Below are 17,052 nucleotides of genomic sequence, written 5' to 3'. Positions count from 1 at the left end.
TGGTATCATATGTGTTGCATTACCGCCACCTGCTGGACTGTAACAGCTTCACAGTCCAAAAGTGATTCCATTCATGACATTGTTCACTCTATAACCAGTGGTGAAAAGTAACTAAGTACATTTACTCAAGTACTGTAGGCTACGTAAGTATAATTTTGAGGTAGTACTTGTACTTTACTTGAGTATTTCCATTTGATGCTACTTTATACTTCCACTCCACTACATTTCAGAGGGAAATATTGTTCTTTCTACTCCACTACATTTATTTGACAGCTTTAGTTACTTTTCAGATGAAGATTTGACACAAAAGATAATATAACAAAAGATAATATAACAAACTTTTAAATACAACACATTGTTAAAGATGAAACCAGTGGTTTCTAACCTTTTTGGCATTTGACGTCTTACAAAAAGCAGTGTGTAGTCGGTGTCACATTTCAGACATCTGAGTTGTTAACAGCTCCACCAAACAGTGATTTTTTCCCTCTAAACTTCTCACATGGTTTCATTTCAATAAATATTCAAATGATCCAATATTTCACCAAAAATCAAAGATTAGAGAAAAAGTTCAAAAACTGAAAACAGATTTGTGTATCAGAACTTTGTTTTTTCTTCTTTCCTCTCTCATTTATCATCCCATGACCCCTCAAATTTATCTGGTGACCCTTTGGAGGGGGAACTTTTCAGTCGATGGTGGCCAGCACATATTTTTTGCTGTGGTGTGCTGGGGAGGCGGAAACAAGGCCGGGGAGCTGTACAGCTTCAACAAGCTTGTGAGGAAGGCTAGCACTGTGTTTGGACTGAAGCTGCACAGTCTGGAGGTAGTGGCAGAGAGGAGGACGAAGGAAAAAATCAATAAGATCCTGGGAAATCCCTCCCATATGAGGAGCTGTGGCAGAGGCTTACTCTCCCCAGGTGCAAAACAGAGCAGCTCAGGTGTTCCTTTGTGCCAACAGCCATCAGACTATCAGTCTGTACAACAGTGTTTGAACCCCCCCCCCCCCCCCCCCCTTCCCCCCTCCCATTACATGCACTTTATCTTGTTGTTGTTGATGGTTACTTTCGTTATGCTGTCTACCTTTGCTGCTGTGACATCACAAATGTCCTCTCTTGGGGGATCAATAAAGTGTAATCTTATCTTATCTTATCTTTCTGTTCAGAAGTTTTCAGTTTTAATTGTCTTAAAGTGCAACAACTTACTATTGACCTGTCCCTTCAAAAGTAACTGGTTAATGGGGACGCAGCCCTGTAAAATACACTTGGTGGCAGAACTGAAACTGAAAAATTCTGAACCACACCTGAAAAATTAAGCAGCAAAACTGAAAAAAAGTGACCACAAAGGTTCAGTCATTATGGTCGTACTCTCTGAATTCTCTACCACATGAAACGAGGTCTCTACAGCAGTGTCTTCTTTTAAAAGCAGACTAAAAACACATCTTTTTTTCACAAGCTTTTAGTTAGGTTTGCAGGTTAACAGGTAAAACTTTTATTTTAGAATCAGCATCATCATCATCATTATTATTATTATTATTATTATTATTATTATTATTATTATTCCCTTTTTAATAATAACACCTTCTTATCTCATATGTTTTTATATTATCTTATGTTTATGAGATGTGTGATCTTTGCCTGTTATTTATTGCTTTTTATCTTGAAGCACATTGAGTCTAATGTCCTTTATAAATAAATTTGACTTGACACAAAAGTTTTATTGTAAGTTAGAAAGAAGAAGTCCTTTCACTTTCAATTCTTTTCTTTTTTTCTTTTTTCTTTTTTTTTCTTTTTTTTGATGCTGATGAGATTTTGTTCAATTATGTCGACACAAATTGAATCCCACAGAAACCAGATCTTCCAGGTTACCGCCCCTTTCGCTAGGCGATGCAGTGCGCATGCTCGGTGTAGTAGCCGGTTATGGCGGCGGTGTGTGTTTGTCCATGAGGTGCGGGGACGCCTGCCTGCTATCTTGCGGTGTGTGACAGAGCGATCCGAGCGAAGCGCTGCCATGGCTGGAGTGTTTGACATTGATTTGGACCAGCCGGAGGAAAACGTCTCCGATGATGAGAACGAGGAGGTACTTTAAGCCAGAGTTGTCCCGGCAGAAAGTGTGTCTGCACGGCGGCGAGCTGCGAGGCTGCAGGCCTGCTGCAGCCGGAGCTCTCAGGCCTTTTGAGGCAGCGCAGCCTGCTGCGATCATTACTCAGCTGTCACTGCTTCTCTCTTCATGTCTCTCTACGTTAGCTGCTGATCAGTTTGTTAACACGGCCGCGGATAAAAACACAGTGCTGTCATGTCGGGTTGTGTAAACAAAGCCTTACTTGGCAAAAAAAGCGGCTGCAGGGATAAATGTGGCTCCGTGTGCAACAGTTTATTTTGGCAGGACTGTCACAGAGTGTGTGTGAGTGTGTGTGTCTGTGCACACTGGAGTTTAAACGCACCAGCACCACACTGCTGCGGGTTTACACTGTGAATTTAATATATAATAATAAATCAGAATCTGTTTTATTAGCCAAATATGCAGCATACAGAGAATTTGTTTTGGTTTCTGCTCCCACAAACACAAAGGAGAATAACAATAGAACACGTGAAGTGTAATAATAATGAAATAAACAGAGTAGCACTAAAATTAAATAAAACATTTTAGAATTTAAAATCTTTTTACAGAATGGAATAATAATAGTTTTGAAATGGGATATAAAACTTAAAATATTGACAGTACAAAGAAAATATGGACCAAGAAATGGTGACATGTGCAACAATTAAATGTGACATGTTCAATAAATAATTATATATGTATATATATATATATATATATATATTCACAATAGTAATAATTTAACAATTTGTAAATACAGTTTTATGCAAGTGCCAAGTCTCGGTGTCTAATTACAACAAAACCATAATCACCTGCTATTACTGGAGTAGTACTGAGATTGATACGGTCATTACAATGTGCGACAATTATCACACAAACACACACAAACACACACTCACATACACACTCACATACTCTCACTTAAATGGGAAAGTGGTCTCAGACTTTTGGTCCCTACTGTTTATACATGTAATACAGGACTTTTAACATCTTTGGGGCTTTTTGCAAGATTTCTTTCATCATGTTGATGTACATGTTGCATGAATTGGGCAACTATTACACCACTGCAGCTCCTGTTTGTTATTATCACATCACAGCAGTTCTGTGCCTGTGAAGTCAGAACAGGGATATATTTTAGATTAATTTGCCAGACAATATGTATTATATAGTATTAGAATGTCATCTCAAAGTTCATTTACATGTAAATGTCATTTAGATTTTAATTAGCTTGATTCCATATTTAACCTCTGTCATTGCAACAATTTATTTGTATACAACATTAATTATTATAAATGCTTTATTATAACACTAGTTAAACAGATGAAAGAAGAGGGAATATAGAAATGTGCTTATGAGATTAAAACTTATTGAGCCTTATTGAATGAACAAAGTAAAAAAATAAAAAGGAAGGAAGCTAAAACAAAGTCAATAGATCAAACAGATTTCTGACTCAGTATTGACCACAAGCAACACTTAATGCTCACGTTGTCTTTTCTGCTTTTCCTCTCAGGCACAAATCAATGACATCATGGACCAGTGCAGTGGATTTGAGTTGTAAGTATTGAACGTTACCATCTGTGCTCGCGTTCATGTGATTGAATAAGTGTGAGCACGTATCGAATGTGTCTTTGCAGCAACATGGACGACTGTGAGAAGATTGAGATATCGGAGGACAACGTCAATCAGGGGACAGAGAACATCAGACCGGAGTGCTTTGAGCTGCTGCGGGTTCTGGGGAAAGGTGGTTATGGAAAGGTAAAGGTGGCGCCCAAGAAGCAGCGAGACGTAAAAATATTTATTCTAACTCTTCATTTGACAAACATGTAATTCACTTTCCTCTCTGTGCAGGTTTTTCAAGTTCGGAAAGTTGTTGGCGCCGCTTCTGGCAAAATATTTGCTATGAAAGTTTTAAAAAAGGTACTTCATCTACTTTATACACAATCCTGCTCAAGTCCCATCAATTAAGAGTGATTGACAGCTGCTTCCTGTTCGTATCATGTGAACATCATTGCACGCTTGTTATTACAAATAAACATTATGGTGCTTCTGTCTGCAAATATTGGCTGTCCTTGAAGCCAGTGGTGGGGTAAGATTTCACTGCTAGTTGGTAGATTGCCATCTGCGTTCCTCTGCTGCAGCCTTAAAACACTCAGCTACACAGCCCCATTAGAGTCCGCTTGATACTCACTCTGCTTCTGCCTTATTGGCTAAAATGACCCCAGTGACACGCTGAAGACCTGCCAGCTTTCAGCCAGTCGTATCGGTCGATCAGTCGCAAAGCGGCAGGAATTTATGTGCAGCGCTGGTGGTTTTGGGATTAAGGCCAGGGCCTGTATTTATGTAGCATCTCAGGGTGGGAAATCAGTCCTAACTTGCCCAAAATTGTCAGAGTGACACATTCGTGGTCCTACATTTTCCTTTAGGAGTGAAAGCAATTCATCAGCAGTCTTATCTGAGGAAATAACTCCTGTCTGCACCACAATTTAGGAGAGCTGCTGGGTTGTTCTAACCTGTTAGGATCTCCTAGCAGGTCAACAGTAATAGGACAAATATGCAACATACATTCCCAGAGCAGTGGAAATATATTATTGGAATTCAAACTTTGATTCAAATGCATTCAGGTTTTGTCCAAGATGCATCCACAAAGAGGAAAATAACTGCTTACAATTTACTCTTAATGAAAAACAAGGAAATACAGACATAACGGTGATGATTTGAGACTTAACAGCAGCAGTAGCCATTATTTCACCTCACAGGTCCACTTAAATGCACAAATCTCTGCATCACAAATCAGCGATGGTGTCAAGACTTTTCAGGGCCTCTTTGTCATTTGTCATTGAGTCCTTGAACCAAAGGGCTTGTCACAGCCTCAGTCTGCCTGTTGGCGCTCCGTCTGTTGTCGTTGTCCCAGCACTCAAAGCTGGGACAACACTGTTGCTGACAGGCTGCTCTTTAGCTTTCTGACAGAAGTGGTTAGCAAACATAAATGGCAGCAAGAGCAGCAGAGAGGGGGGAGGGAACAGGAGGGGCTGTCTGGGCGCATATAAAACCACCATGTTTATTGGCAGCATTATAGAAAGTGAATACAAATGTACATTTTATAGCATAGAAGGCTTAGACCTTGTTAAACTTTAGTGTTGCATTTCCTGCTATGAGTTAGTTATAATAAATTTTTCTGCTCTTAGTGGAAGACTTGCTTCTTGACTAATGGTGATATATGCTTTGTCGGGTTGGGGTCGCCAGGCTATGATTGTACGCAACGCCAAGGACACAGCCCACACCAAGGCGGAGAGGAACATCCTGGAAGAGGTGAAGCATCCCTTCATCGTGGATCTCATCTACGCCTTCCAGACGGGAGGGAAGCTGTACCTCATCCTTGAGTACCTGAGTGGTCAGTACAAGAGATGCGCTCACCTGGTGCAAACACACACTTTGAGTCAGTGTGAAATCTTACACATAGATGAGATAAAAACACACTCTTAACTTCTTTTAACTTGTCTCCTCCAAAGAGGTCATTTATATAAGTCAACCTTTAAGGACTAGAGACATTAGCACCCATGTTAACAGTGTGCAACATGTGTTGATCTGTGCAGGAGGAGAGCTGTTCATGCAGCTGGAGAGAGAGGGCATCTTCATGGAGGACACAGCCTGGTGTGTTTTTTTTTTCATGCTGTTATGTGGCTGCTACCAAAAGTAATGTGTGTGATGCAGTTTAATTTGCTGCTGAGTGTACTATATGAAATGTTTTCTTTGTCTGTAGTTTCTACCTGGCAGAGATCTCCATGGCTCTGGGCCACCTGCACCAGAAGGGCATCATCTACAGAGACCTAAAGCCTGAGAACATCATGCTCAACAGCCAAGGTGTGTGAATGTGAAGAAAGCGGCATTTAACTTCTGACATGATTTCTCCTAAAATCCTGTCTTTTAAACAGCTTTGTACCTTTTACATTTCCTCGCAGGTCATGTAAAGCTGACAGACTTCGGACTATGTAAAGAGTCCATTCACGACGGCACGGTCACCCACACTTTCTGCGGTACCATCGAATACATGTAAGTCGTACTCTGTCATTTTCTTCCTCACTCCTTCACTCACTAGTATCATATGCTCATATACAAATGTGCTCCCTTACACTTGCTCTCAGGGCCCCGGAGATCTTAATGAGGAGCGGACACAACAGAGCGGTGGACTGGTGGAGTTTGGGCGCTCTGATGTATGACATGCTCACAGGAGCGGTCAGTTTGACATTTTACATAAAAATAATGCTGCTTCCCTCTTTATTACTACAAATCATATAAAATATGATTCATGAGATCGCAGTGTTTGAGTGACCCCTCTCTCTCTTCCCACTGCAGCCACCGTTCACTGGCGAAAACCGAAAAAAGACCATCGACAAAATCTTGAAGTGCAAGCTCAGCCTCCCACCCTACCTCACACAAGAAGCCAGAGATCTCCTGAAACGGGTATCGGACGTTTGTTTTTTACTTTATATTATGTTATGCTTTTATTATTCTAACATTTGACTGCTGGTTATACAGTTGCTGAAGAGAAACGCCTCATCACGGCTGGGAGCGGGAGCAGGAGACGCTACAGAGGTGCAGGTGAGGACGTGAATACAGAGATAAAAAAACACCAGTTCTAATGTTGAGCACTGCTGCATTATACTGCTTTTATATCAGATACCATATAGCTGTTTTTATGTCATATCCCATAGGCTCATCCCTTCTTTCGACACATCAACTGGGAGGATTTGCTGGCTCGGAAAGTGGAGCCTCCCTTCAAACCTTTCCTGGTGAGTATCAGATGTCAAGACCGCAGGGAAGTCTGAAGTGGATGCTACTTAAGCAGCTTTAATTCAAGTGTTTGTTTTTTGTACGTAAAGCGGGGTTCAATTGCTGTTTCCTGCATACAAATAAACCCAGGCCATCTCCCGTTTCACACCTCCATCCTGTTAGCTGACACATCTACTCATGTTGCTGTGCCTCTGTCCTCACCTGCGTTTGTCTTCTCTCCACCTTTGCAGCAATCAGCCGAAGACGTGAGTCAGTTTGACTCGAAATTCACCAGTCAGACACCCGTGGACAGCCCAGATGACTCAACCCTCAGTGAGAGTGCCAATCAAGCCTTCCTGGTAACTTGATAACCGACTTGCAGTTGCACAGCTCATTTGATATTTCAAATGGGCCGTGACTCTCAATCAGCACACTCTTAAAAAGTTCAAGTTTGAAAAAAGACACCACAGCGGTGTATTTCAACAGCATTTTGCCAGAAGAATTAACTGCTGAAGTTAACTTGGATCACTGTTCTGGTGTAACGCTCACAGTGCAGAACAGAGAAATATAATATATTTGTATTAATAAATATTTTTTCCTCCCACTAGCTCTGCACCAGTAGTACCTGTGTTTCCCACTAATGTTCCCTCTGTGCTCTTATAGGGTTTCACGTATGTCGCTCCATCAGTCCTGGAAAACATCAAAGAAAAGTTCTCATTTGAGCCAAAAATCCGCTCACCACGACGGATCGTGGGCAGCCCAAGAACACCTCTCAGGTATGTCAGCCAGTCTGCAGCAGGAGCTTCAGAGACAAACACGTCTGTGGTGGAAAAATAATGTTCTTTTGCTTTGTTGCACTCAAGTTTTGTTAGGTATTGTTGACTTAAAGTTTTTTGTAAGTTTACTTCCCAATTCAAATGTAGCGCTTCACTCGGTCTGAGACCAAGAAAATAAGTCAAAGTGTTTATTGTCATATGCAGTTAAAACAGGTTTCTCTGTACAAAGAAATTCTTCCTTTGCTAATGAAATGAAACCTACAGATTACATATTTGTGTGATAATGACATATCAACTAAAGCCCCAGTGGATGGTGTGCCTTCATCTGTTCTGTACAGAATACAGAAATGTTTGGCAACCTCGGGTGCTGACTACACCCCTAGCAACAACAGCTTACTGCATATTAAGTCCACAAACTGTAGTTACAGTACATGTTGTCATGACAATAATCATGTTGAGTTTTGGCTTTCTTCATCATGCACATTAATGGTTAAAATTAAGAATTTTGTTCTCCACAAATCTCAGCTCTAGTTACTGGAAAATATAAAAAAAGACAAATATGAAAACAAATCTGCCAAGTTGCTTATTGCTACAAATGCCTCTCTGTGACATCTCCCCTGGTTTCCCTCCCTTCCTCGTCCCCTTTCAGCCCAGTCAAGTTCTCAGCGGGGGACTGCTGGCCCCGGAGTGCCCTCCTCCCCGGCGGAGGACCGAGTGTCCTCCAGTCTCCTCAGGACCAGGCCATGGAGCTGTCCACCCCAGAGCAGATGGACATAACGACCAGCTCCGAGGCCTCGGCCCCTCTTCCCATCCGCCAGCCTGCCGGGATCAACCTGGCTCAGATGAAGCAGCAGGCATATCCAGTCGTGGCCAAACGGCCCGAACATCTACGTATGAACCTATGACCCACCGCGCCTCTTTAGGAGAGTTTATTTCTTGACTCTTTTTTGTTTTTTCTTTCTTTCTTTGTTGATATTTTTTAAGAAACAAAGCAAAAAGATATGAATGCTAGAGACAATGAAAATCAAGAATTGCACATCTGCACACTACATATACTGTCACAGCCTGGAGTTTGTGCGTGGGTCTGGGACTCCAGTGTGCTGCAGTTAAATGCTACCGACTACATCACCATCTCACCACGACACCTCAGGTCCCATGACCTTTTGTCTTCTGACCCCAACTTCCTGAACTGGACTAGTAGGACTGGAAATCTTTTGAGGAGCTACAGCCTTTGTGCAACCTGGAAATCAGAGGCGATAATGTATCACACAGTATGCAAGCAATTTACTCTAAAAATGCAGTCAGTCTACTGTACAAGACGACGTCCAAAGTGCTTTGTGCTATTTGAATGAGCGCCAGTGAGGAAATTGCTTCCATTGGGAGATTTTGACAGTACTTTTTCTTAGACAATGCTTCCTGGCTCTGAATGAAATGATATAAATTAGGTTTATTATCGAAAAAGATCAAATTAATTATCATTGTGAGCAGCGGACAAGCAGAGGTTCTGCTATATAGCTTTATGTCTTATGTTTTACAGAATGGATGCATTAACTGTGCTATACATCGATGATGAATCAGAGAGCGTAAATTAAAAACAGAAAAAACAATGTTGACTTTTTACATTCTTTGGGCGCATTAGTGTTGTGGATGACTTGTGGAATGGCTTATTTGATGTGGGATCCAGCCTTCAATTATCCGCTCTTCAGGCACACTACACTTTGGGATGTATCACTGGATTAGTTGACACGTCACCAGACATAATTCAGCTTGATGAAATTATAGCGTGACTCACTTTACCATCAACACCCCCAAAACATCAAACTGATCTCGGTGCTGCTCTGTGTGACCCCTGCCCCCCTCCCCTACCCCCACCCCTCAGGAGTCTGCGGGCCCTGGTGGTGGGACATCAGACCCCATCTGACCCCCCCTCCCCAACCCCCACCCCCCGGGAGTGAATTCATAATGGAGACTGTGTCGCCAGTTGATCTGGACACCGTCTGCAGTTGTGGGGTTTAATGCTCCATAAACTTGGGGCAACATTTACAGCCTCTTGCATCAGCGCTCACTTGTTTAGGAGGGAATTTTTAGAATTCCTGAAAAGCAAGAAAAATTATAATAAAATTTAAAAAATACAAAGTGCGTCGTGTCTTCTGTGTGTGACAATCATCTATACTTAAAGAAAAAAATGATGAGACCTCGGAAGTGTGCATATGTATATATATATATTTTTTTTTATTACATATAAGATTTGTTTCAAATCTAAATATTGCATCCTATGAATGTCAAAATTCATCACGTTCATCATCAGAACATTACGGAGCTGCTAGCATATTTAAATTTCTCACTGTCTCATCGCCATGTGCTGTCGTTTTCTTTGATGATTGGGGAATTGGAATAATTGTAAACAAAAATTGTGCAAAGCAAAATAAAAAAAATCACTAATTTACATAAAACAAAATGGCTTTTTTAAAATAAATGTGATTTATAGGTCATGAGGTAATGTTGAAATAACGACATGTTCTGTCACTGAAATAACAAGTAGTTCACCACCAACTAAATGCTAGTTTAAAGGACTAAATAAACAATCTGAAATGTCAGTCTAAAATATAAAAACACTAAAGCACTTTACACACATCTACAGTTGTGTTTGTTGAAGAAAATCAAACCAAACATGGTGTCTTCTAGCAAAAAGGCTCTCAAGATGAATTTTGTCATATAACAGAAATGTGGCACAAATCAAAAGGTGCACTTAACATCACAGCAAAAAAAAAATGAAGTGAAGAAGCTGCTCACAGTGTGTGAGTTTAATGTACAGTTTAAGAGACTTTTGTGCATTTCAATGGAAAATAACTTCTACTACAGTAATCCAAATATGGTTGACCTTTTACCTGTGGTTTACAAAGTAAGCCTATGAAATCAGAACATTAGTTAAAATGTGTCTCATCCTCTTCTGATAAGACAATGTGAACATGAAGTGAGAACAGCTTACATGAACCCTGATTGTGTACTTCAACATTTTACATTTGACAGAGCAGTTCCATCTTCAATGCTGGCTTTAGAGAAAATACTGCAACATTCAGTTCTATGTACAATATGCAAAACACAAGCCAGGATTTTACTTATCAAGTGTCTCACCAAGGCTGCTGGTCCAGGATCTGTTGTGGGAAAATCAATCAGTGTATTTTTTTTTTATTTTTTTTTACAGGCCACTTAAAGTCCCAAAATCCCCAAATCCACTTTCTACATGTACTGTATATTTAGTGATCATCACCCTGAAACCTGAAAGTAGATAAACGTATCGTCAGCTAAAAACTTACTGGTGGCTGGTGTTGATGTCCCACTCAGATGGTGTCCTTGATCAACAATACAGATCATGACAGACTTTGTGGATGGTTAAGTGTCTAACTTAGGACTCCTGTAATAAATTGTCGCATTAACATAATAATAAAAAATAAAGCATCCATAAAACTTTGGAATATAATAAATAGGAAACTCCACTTGTGCATGGCTGAAAAAAGAAATATGCTGAATAACAAAACAACCAAAAGTAAATTGTTATCAGTGGATATTTTGATTATCAGTAGTTTTGTTCTTGCAACTTTAAAATAACTCCTCTTCCAGACCCTTTTAATAACCGAGATGTTCCAAAAGCTGCCAGTAAGTTGTCCACTATTGCTATTTAAGATCTGAATTGGTCCTGTAATGGGGAAAACTGATCAGATTTCAGGAGAAAATCTGGAAAAATAAAGACATTTGTAAAATTACTTCAACAAAAAGCATTTGATATTTTAGACAAAAGAACATCAGTTCATTCAACCATTGTTGAGGTTTTAGAATATGTATAACACGCTGTGCAAACTTAAGTCTTCATAAGGAATGTGAACTCAGCTTGATACTCTGTAGTTTGAGAAATAACTGAAATGATAGCAGTCGTGCTGTTTTGTGTAATCTACAAAACTACTGTATATTACCAAGACCTGTGCTACTCATCAAATTCAACTGTTGCATTTATAAGTTGTCAAAAAGTTCCCTAACTCAATGATTTAATTACAGCTCAAACTAGCTTTGAAATGTTGTTGCCGGATGTCTTCAAATTCAAGCTAAACAAGGCACAAAGATGAAAAAATTACATTTAAATAATGATTTTAAAAAGAACATTGATTTAGATTTGAGTCAAACAGCAATCAAAGTTAATCTCCAAACTGGGTTTAACAAACTCAGATTACCAGATGGGTTGAGTTAAACAGCATCGGGGCAGTTAAAATAGTTTGAGCTAAGAGCACAAAATATCTCAACCTGAAAGTAATTCTTAGTACGTCTTATTATATACTGTATAAATACTCCTGTTACATCAGCCAAAATATCAAAGTGAATAGTAGGTGTATGTAATCTTCAAAAAAAAGAAAATACAGTTAGTAAAAAGACATGCATTTCTACATTTTACCTGTCTTTTCCCTTTAGTATCATTTATTATGGAATAATAAAGAATAAACATTTTTCAAGATTTCTGGATACTGGAGGACTCAAATTGCAAGAGGGTTTTTTTTTGCTGCCATTTTAATCTTTAGATGATCAAATGGAACAAACCCAACCATCTCGCCATCCGTGCAGGTTAAAACAAAGTCAGAGAATAATTTATAAGTGCTATTTGACCCAGCTCTGGTTTGGTTACGCTATTTAAAGCAGTATGGTTTCAGAGGACTATGGTTTTTCAAAAAAAAAAAAAATATTAAAATATTCTACAGAAGTTCTTAACTAATATAAACAGTTGTTTCAGTTTTCTGAAGGACACTGTTACAGTCAGCACAAGTGATGATGAGGGATTTTTACCTCCACAGAAGACAAAGATGGTATATTTCTTCAGATTTATGTTTTCCAAGGTGACAGAAGTGAGAAAGAGCGAGTGTTTTCTGAATGTAGCAGCTAAAGCAGGACTGGATGGATGAAGATGGAGATACAGTTTGTCCAAGTACCGAGCTGTTTTTGGAGCAGAATATGTAGAGGTGCAACAAAAAGAGTCTGTGGTACTGATGAGAAGAGCGTCCTCACTGATTAATTCTGCACCGCCATGCAGCGGGGCTCTGGTCCTGCAGCCTTCTCATTTTCTTCCCTAACCACACCCACCAGGCTAAGCCAATCACAACACACACCACCGACTCCACGTAGTAGCCGTCCAATGTTGTCACGCACGCGCCGCCCTCCTTGACGCACAGCTAGACATGGGAACAGGGACAAAGGAGTCAGTTTACACCTTCTAGGCGATTCAATCTGGCACGTACTCCCTCACTCTTGTCCCCACTTACCCCCGCCTCCTCTGGGGAGCCACAGCTTTGCCCCACAGCTCCCTGGCACTCCTTGGAGGTCAGTGGATCCACCATCCACAGAGACAAGGTGGAGGGCCAGTTTCCTCCTAGGTTAGTGACCGTGTTCAGCAGCGTCATGTAGGTCCCGCCAATGAGTGGGTCGCTCACTTTGGCGTGGAAGGCCATGCAGGCCACGTACATACTGTACAGTGCCACCTGGGTGCCAGAAACATGAGAAACTTCTGTTAAAGCTCCACAATTCTCAAACTTGCCATAAATTTCTCACTTTGTTGTTATCGCTTTATTTTCTGATGGCAATAATCTGAGATGAAGAAAAAAATATGCAGTACAATCAACTATTCCTTGGCCCCAGAAAACACGTCTCTGTTAAAAATGTTTTTCATGCGGCACCCTGGTGGCTTTGTCGTTCCCCATCTCTGCCCTTGTTTCCTGTCGTCTCTCTTTTGTCAACTCTCTCATAAAGGCACAAAATATTCAAACAAAAACAACTTTAAAAAAGTTTTTCATATCCTACTGAAAGACAAACAAACAGATCTCAACTTAATCTCCCTCATATGAAAAAAAAATAAGAAAAGGCCCTGATTTTTAAGTATTCCTCTGCTGCACAGTGACATCTGGGGGCAGAGATAGGAAATGAGATGCTGTTGATAGAGGAAAAAGAAAATCCTCTCAATACTTGTTGGCTGATATGTACCTGTTTAAGACTAAGTAACTGTAATAAATTGGACATTATACTTAAAAATGAAACAGACATATTGTGATAAACCTGTCAATAGTTTACATAGATCATTTTTGTTCATGTGCAGAGGGTTAAATGATCATTCTTTCAGGCAGTTTGCTCCAATCTGTATGTTGCTAAGATCCTGTCTACTATAAATGTGCTCAGAAAAACAAGATAGTAAAGAAAAGAGTACAGAAATTCCAAACCTGATGCACTGCGTAGCTAAGCAGCACTATGCCATAGTAATAAACAGGGAACCCCCCGTCTTGTTTTACACTCGGGGTCCACCACACCAGCAGAGCGTACTCCAGTCCTATGATCAACCTGCAACCACACAGCAACAATGTGTAAGCTTTCAGTTTATTCAGCGTGTGTATGTGTGTGAGTTTATGTGCCTGTATATGTTACAACCTAAAAGGAAAGGCCTTGTAGAACACATCCAGAGGTCTGGGCCCTGCTGTGTATTTACTGATGACCACTGGTAGAAGGATCTGAAGAGGCACCATGGGCACTGCCAGCAATGCCAACTGCTCCTTGGGAACTCCTGCCTCCACCAGCTTCAGACCTGTCACCGCATCTGCTGCAGAGAAGCCCATCTGAAACACAAAATATTCATGTTGAGTGTATCACTTTCAAGGTATATATTTCAAAAGGTACCAAATACTTATCAAGTGAAGGTTACATACTTTAGCAGTGAGAAGCAGGACACAGAAGGTGAAGACCGTGGGCATATTGATGATAGAGAACAGCAAATTGTACGTTTCCATGACACCCTTTGTCTCCTCCTGGACTCTCCTCCTCCCTCTGCCATGTTCATTCTCCCTTTTAAAGACAGCTACTAGCGTTGTGGAAACCAGGAACACCATTCCCCAAAAAAACAAGAAGTCTGCAGCAGAAGAAGAGAACGAATTGGATATGAAAAGGTTTCGTTCTGCAGTCATAATGCAAATTTCAAATTGATCTTGTAAAGATCTTGTAAATCAGGGATGGGTGGAGGGGGGGGGTTCTCCACTGAGATACCTGGCAAGGTGACGATGCCCGTGTCTTTGGGCTCTATTCTGAGGTATTTGTTACAGAAGTCAGCAGACTCCAGAGCCAGAAAGAGAACATTCCCCAGGAAGTAGCCAGCTGTCTGGCCAACGGAGTTACATGTAGATGCGTAGCCCACATTCTGTCTGGATAACATAGTCAGAGCCCAGCCATCCACAGCTATGTCCTTGGAGGAAGAGAGGGAAGAGCCATGAGATGATTAGAGAGAAACCATCTCTCTACCTGAATGTATTTATCTTTCTGAAAATGTGTTTGTGTCACAGTGTTTACGGATGCCTACCTGTGTGGCTGCCAGAAACGCTAGCATAAAGAAGACTGCGGTAAGTGTCACCACCTTTGGTCCTCCCTCACTCTGCAGCAGTGAGTTAACCGTTACAGACAGGTAGAGCATGAAGAGGCCCAGCAGGTACTGTGTGGGCACCAGCCATGACTTCCTGCAGAAGCAGGTGGGAGACGGAGAGTGGCATTGAGATTATCAGGGAAAAAAAATGTCCATACAGACTAAATCATTAGCAAAAACAGTGTAGAGGTGTCCTTCTTACCTTCTGCCAAACCTGCTGAAGTAGAGCGCATCCACCAGTGGGGCCCAAAGAAGCTTGAGACTAAATGGCCAAAAGACAAAGCTGAAGAAGGCCTGGTCTTTGTAGCTGACACTCTTACTCTGCAAGATCAGAGGGATGCTTCCAGCCAGTCCCAGAGGAATCCCCTGCAGCACGTAGAGGAACAGAAGGAGCAACACGTTCCCCAACTCGCCCCGAATCCCAGGCTGGACTCTGCGGTGCCTCCTGTCCTCTGAGTCCGACCCTCTGATAAGACCCTCTGCTTCATCGTCTACTTCTGGCTCAGAGGCACTCATGTCTCCCCTGTCAATGTCCCTCATGTTTTCAGGAGGGAGGGGAGCACCTGCCGGCTTCCTCTGCCGCCCGTTCTTATGCGTGATCAAATCTGGGTGCTCCATGTTGGAGCAGTGGGCATCAAACGTGCTGTGCCCTCAGCAAATCTGCAGAGGAAGATAAAAGGGAACTCTTGAAACAGAAAGAGGTTAAACTGACTGCTGACTACCTGCACAATCACAGTGATGGAAATACAATATACAAATGGAAAGACAGTATAATGCACAATACAATAATGAATACACAGGTTTGTGTCATTCTGATCTTGCAGCTGCAAACAGCAAATAGTACAAGTGAAAAGACATTCAGTGAGCTACAAGCAGCAAAACACTGACAGTACTTGTTTTCTTGTTCATCCATACAAACAGCTGACCGAGTTGCCCCTTTGCCTGGTTCCTTGAATACATACAGTAAAGACTGTGTGGACACTCTACAGCCCAGTCTGTGTAACACAGGGGGAAATGGAGCACATACAGGCAGAAAACATGCAATCATTTTGAAAAGATATGAAAAATTGTGCTTTAAAGTCAATGCCATGGTGACAGGTGAAAGTGAAAATGCCACGATTATTTTGATTGAAATTGAGGGCCCATAATTTATAATACTTTGTAGTTTATATACTATAGACAAGGAAAAGAGACAAACTGTCTGCAGTGTGTCCACACTTGCTGAAAGCATCACTATTTGGCAAGATTAATCAATTAAGTGACGTCAACTGAAGTTAGCAGCTGTCACATTAACATTCAAGACATCCTCGCTTAAAAAGACTCTTTACAAAAAAACAGCAGGCAAATAAGGGAAAATACAAAGCATATGCATGAGATGAAAAAACGATAGTGAAATCACATAAGCCATGTATGAGCGCATGCATACCTGGTGACGATGACAGTAAAAGCAACAACATGCCAATTCAAACAGCAGAAATCAAACGGCTGAATTACTGAACAATCAAAGCGAAATCGATTTGACTCTATGTTTATTCAAACGAGAACTGATGGCTTTTTATTAACGGAGAGAAACACGAGAAAGTGACTACCGTTTGACTTAAAAAAAACAGGTTACATCGGTGAAAATCAACACAGGAGAATCAGGAAGTGCCGCGTGTGTAACGTGTAAATCCGTCCGGCGCGTACGGCTGACGTGTTAAAATACAACTGAATGGAGTTCCGCTTCAGTGCAAACTAACAAGCCCGCTGGTTTTATCATTGCTTATAAATGATTAAGCATTGTGTAATGATCTTAGTTTATATTACATTACATGTTCTTTGGCTTTCAAAATTTGTTTCCCTATAGGAAACATTTTAGGACGATTCTGAGAGCCCTTGACTAACAGGGGCCCCCCCCAAATATATTAGAACATTAGGTACACTAATTTCAATATTAAATTATTAACCTATCATCATTAATAGGATCATGTATTTAC

At 40.9% G+C, this 17,052-nt stretch overlaps 2 protein-coding genes across 4 annotated transcripts; one reads left to right on the top strand and one right to left on the bottom strand.

The window, feature by feature from the left end:
- The first annotated feature begins 1,877 nt into the window (after window positions 1-1,877).
- On the top strand, window positions 1,878-12,340 carry rps6kb1b (ribosomal protein S6 kinase b, polypeptide 1b). Its single transcript, XM_044353648.1, has 15 exons — window positions 1,878-2,074; window positions 3,606-3,649; window positions 3,730-3,850; window positions 3,944-4,012; window positions 5,339-5,486; window positions 5,689-5,746; window positions 5,856-5,956; window positions 6,055-6,145; window positions 6,238-6,328; window positions 6,449-6,556; window positions 6,632-6,694; window positions 6,808-6,885; window positions 7,117-7,224; window positions 7,529-7,641; window positions 8,291-12,340. Exons 1-15 carry the CDS (start codon window positions 2,006-2,008, stop codon window positions 8,544-8,546), a joined length of 1,518 nt encoding a protein of 505 aa, XP_044209583.1. The 5' UTR covers window positions 1,878-2,005; the 3' UTR covers window positions 8,547-12,340.
- slc33a1 (solute carrier family 33 member 1) lies at window positions 8,634-16,755 on the bottom strand. 3 transcript variants are annotated; one of them, XM_044353646.1, is made up of 10 exons: window positions 16,503-16,755; window positions 15,970-16,071; window positions 15,279-15,736; window positions 15,017-15,170; window positions 14,707-14,902; window positions 14,373-14,572; window positions 14,098-14,282; window positions 13,893-14,010; window positions 12,945-13,160; window positions 8,634-12,854 (listed from the first exon to the last, which is right to left on the bottom strand). In XM_044353646.1, the coding sequence occupies exons 3-10, from the start codon at window positions 15,692-15,694 to the stop codon at window positions 12,687-12,689; spliced, it is 1,653 nt and encodes a 550-aa protein (XP_044209581.1). In that variant the 5' UTR covers window positions 15,695-15,736; window positions 15,970-16,071; window positions 16,503-16,755; the 3' UTR covers window positions 8,634-12,686. The 3 variants fall into 3 exon arrangements, with proteins under 3 accessions (XP_044209581.1, XP_044209580.1, XP_044209582.1); XM_044353645.1 differs by lacking the exon at window positions 15,970-16,071; XM_044353647.1 differs by lacking the exon at window positions 15,970-16,071 and having other exon boundaries at window positions 16,666-16,749.
- Window positions 16,756-17,052: the final 297 nt, after the last annotated feature.

The sequence above is a fragment of the Thunnus albacares genome, chromosome 6 (assembly GCF_914725855.1).
Source record: "Thunnus albacares chromosome 6, fThuAlb1.1, whole genome shotgun sequence".
Taxonomy (NCBI): domain Eukaryota; kingdom Metazoa; phylum Chordata; class Actinopteri; order Scombriformes; family Scombridae; genus Thunnus; species Thunnus albacares.
This window is presented reverse-complemented; position numbering and strand designations above follow the sequence as displayed.

Excerpts from the sequence above, each read along its gene's own strand:
- rps6kb1b (XM_044353648.1), top strand. The coding sequence starts at position 2,006 with ATGGCTGGAGTGTTTGACATTGATTTGGACCAGCCGGAGGAAAACGTC. Across the intron at positions 2,075-3,605 it reads CCGATGATGAGAACGAGGAG|GCACAAATCAATGACATCAT; the intron begins GTACTTTAAGCC and ends TTTTCCTCTCAG. Across the intron at positions 6,557-6,631 it reads CCAGAGATCTCCTGAAACGG|TTGCTGAAGAGAAACGCCTC; the intron begins GTATCGGACGTT and ends CTGGTTATACAG.
- slc33a1 (XM_044353646.1), bottom strand. The coding sequence starts at position 15,694 with ATGGAGCACCCAGATTTGATCACGCATAAGAACGGGCGGCAGAGGAAG. Across the intron at positions 15,171-15,278 it reads TTCAGCAGGTTTGGCAGAAG|GAAGTCATGGCTGGTGCCCA; the intron begins GTAAGAAGGACA and ends CTGCTTCTGCAG. Across the intron at positions 14,573-14,706 it reads GGGCATCGTCACCTTGCCAG|ACTTCTTGTTTTTTTGGGGA; the intron begins GTATCTCAGTGG and ends CTTCTGCTGCAG.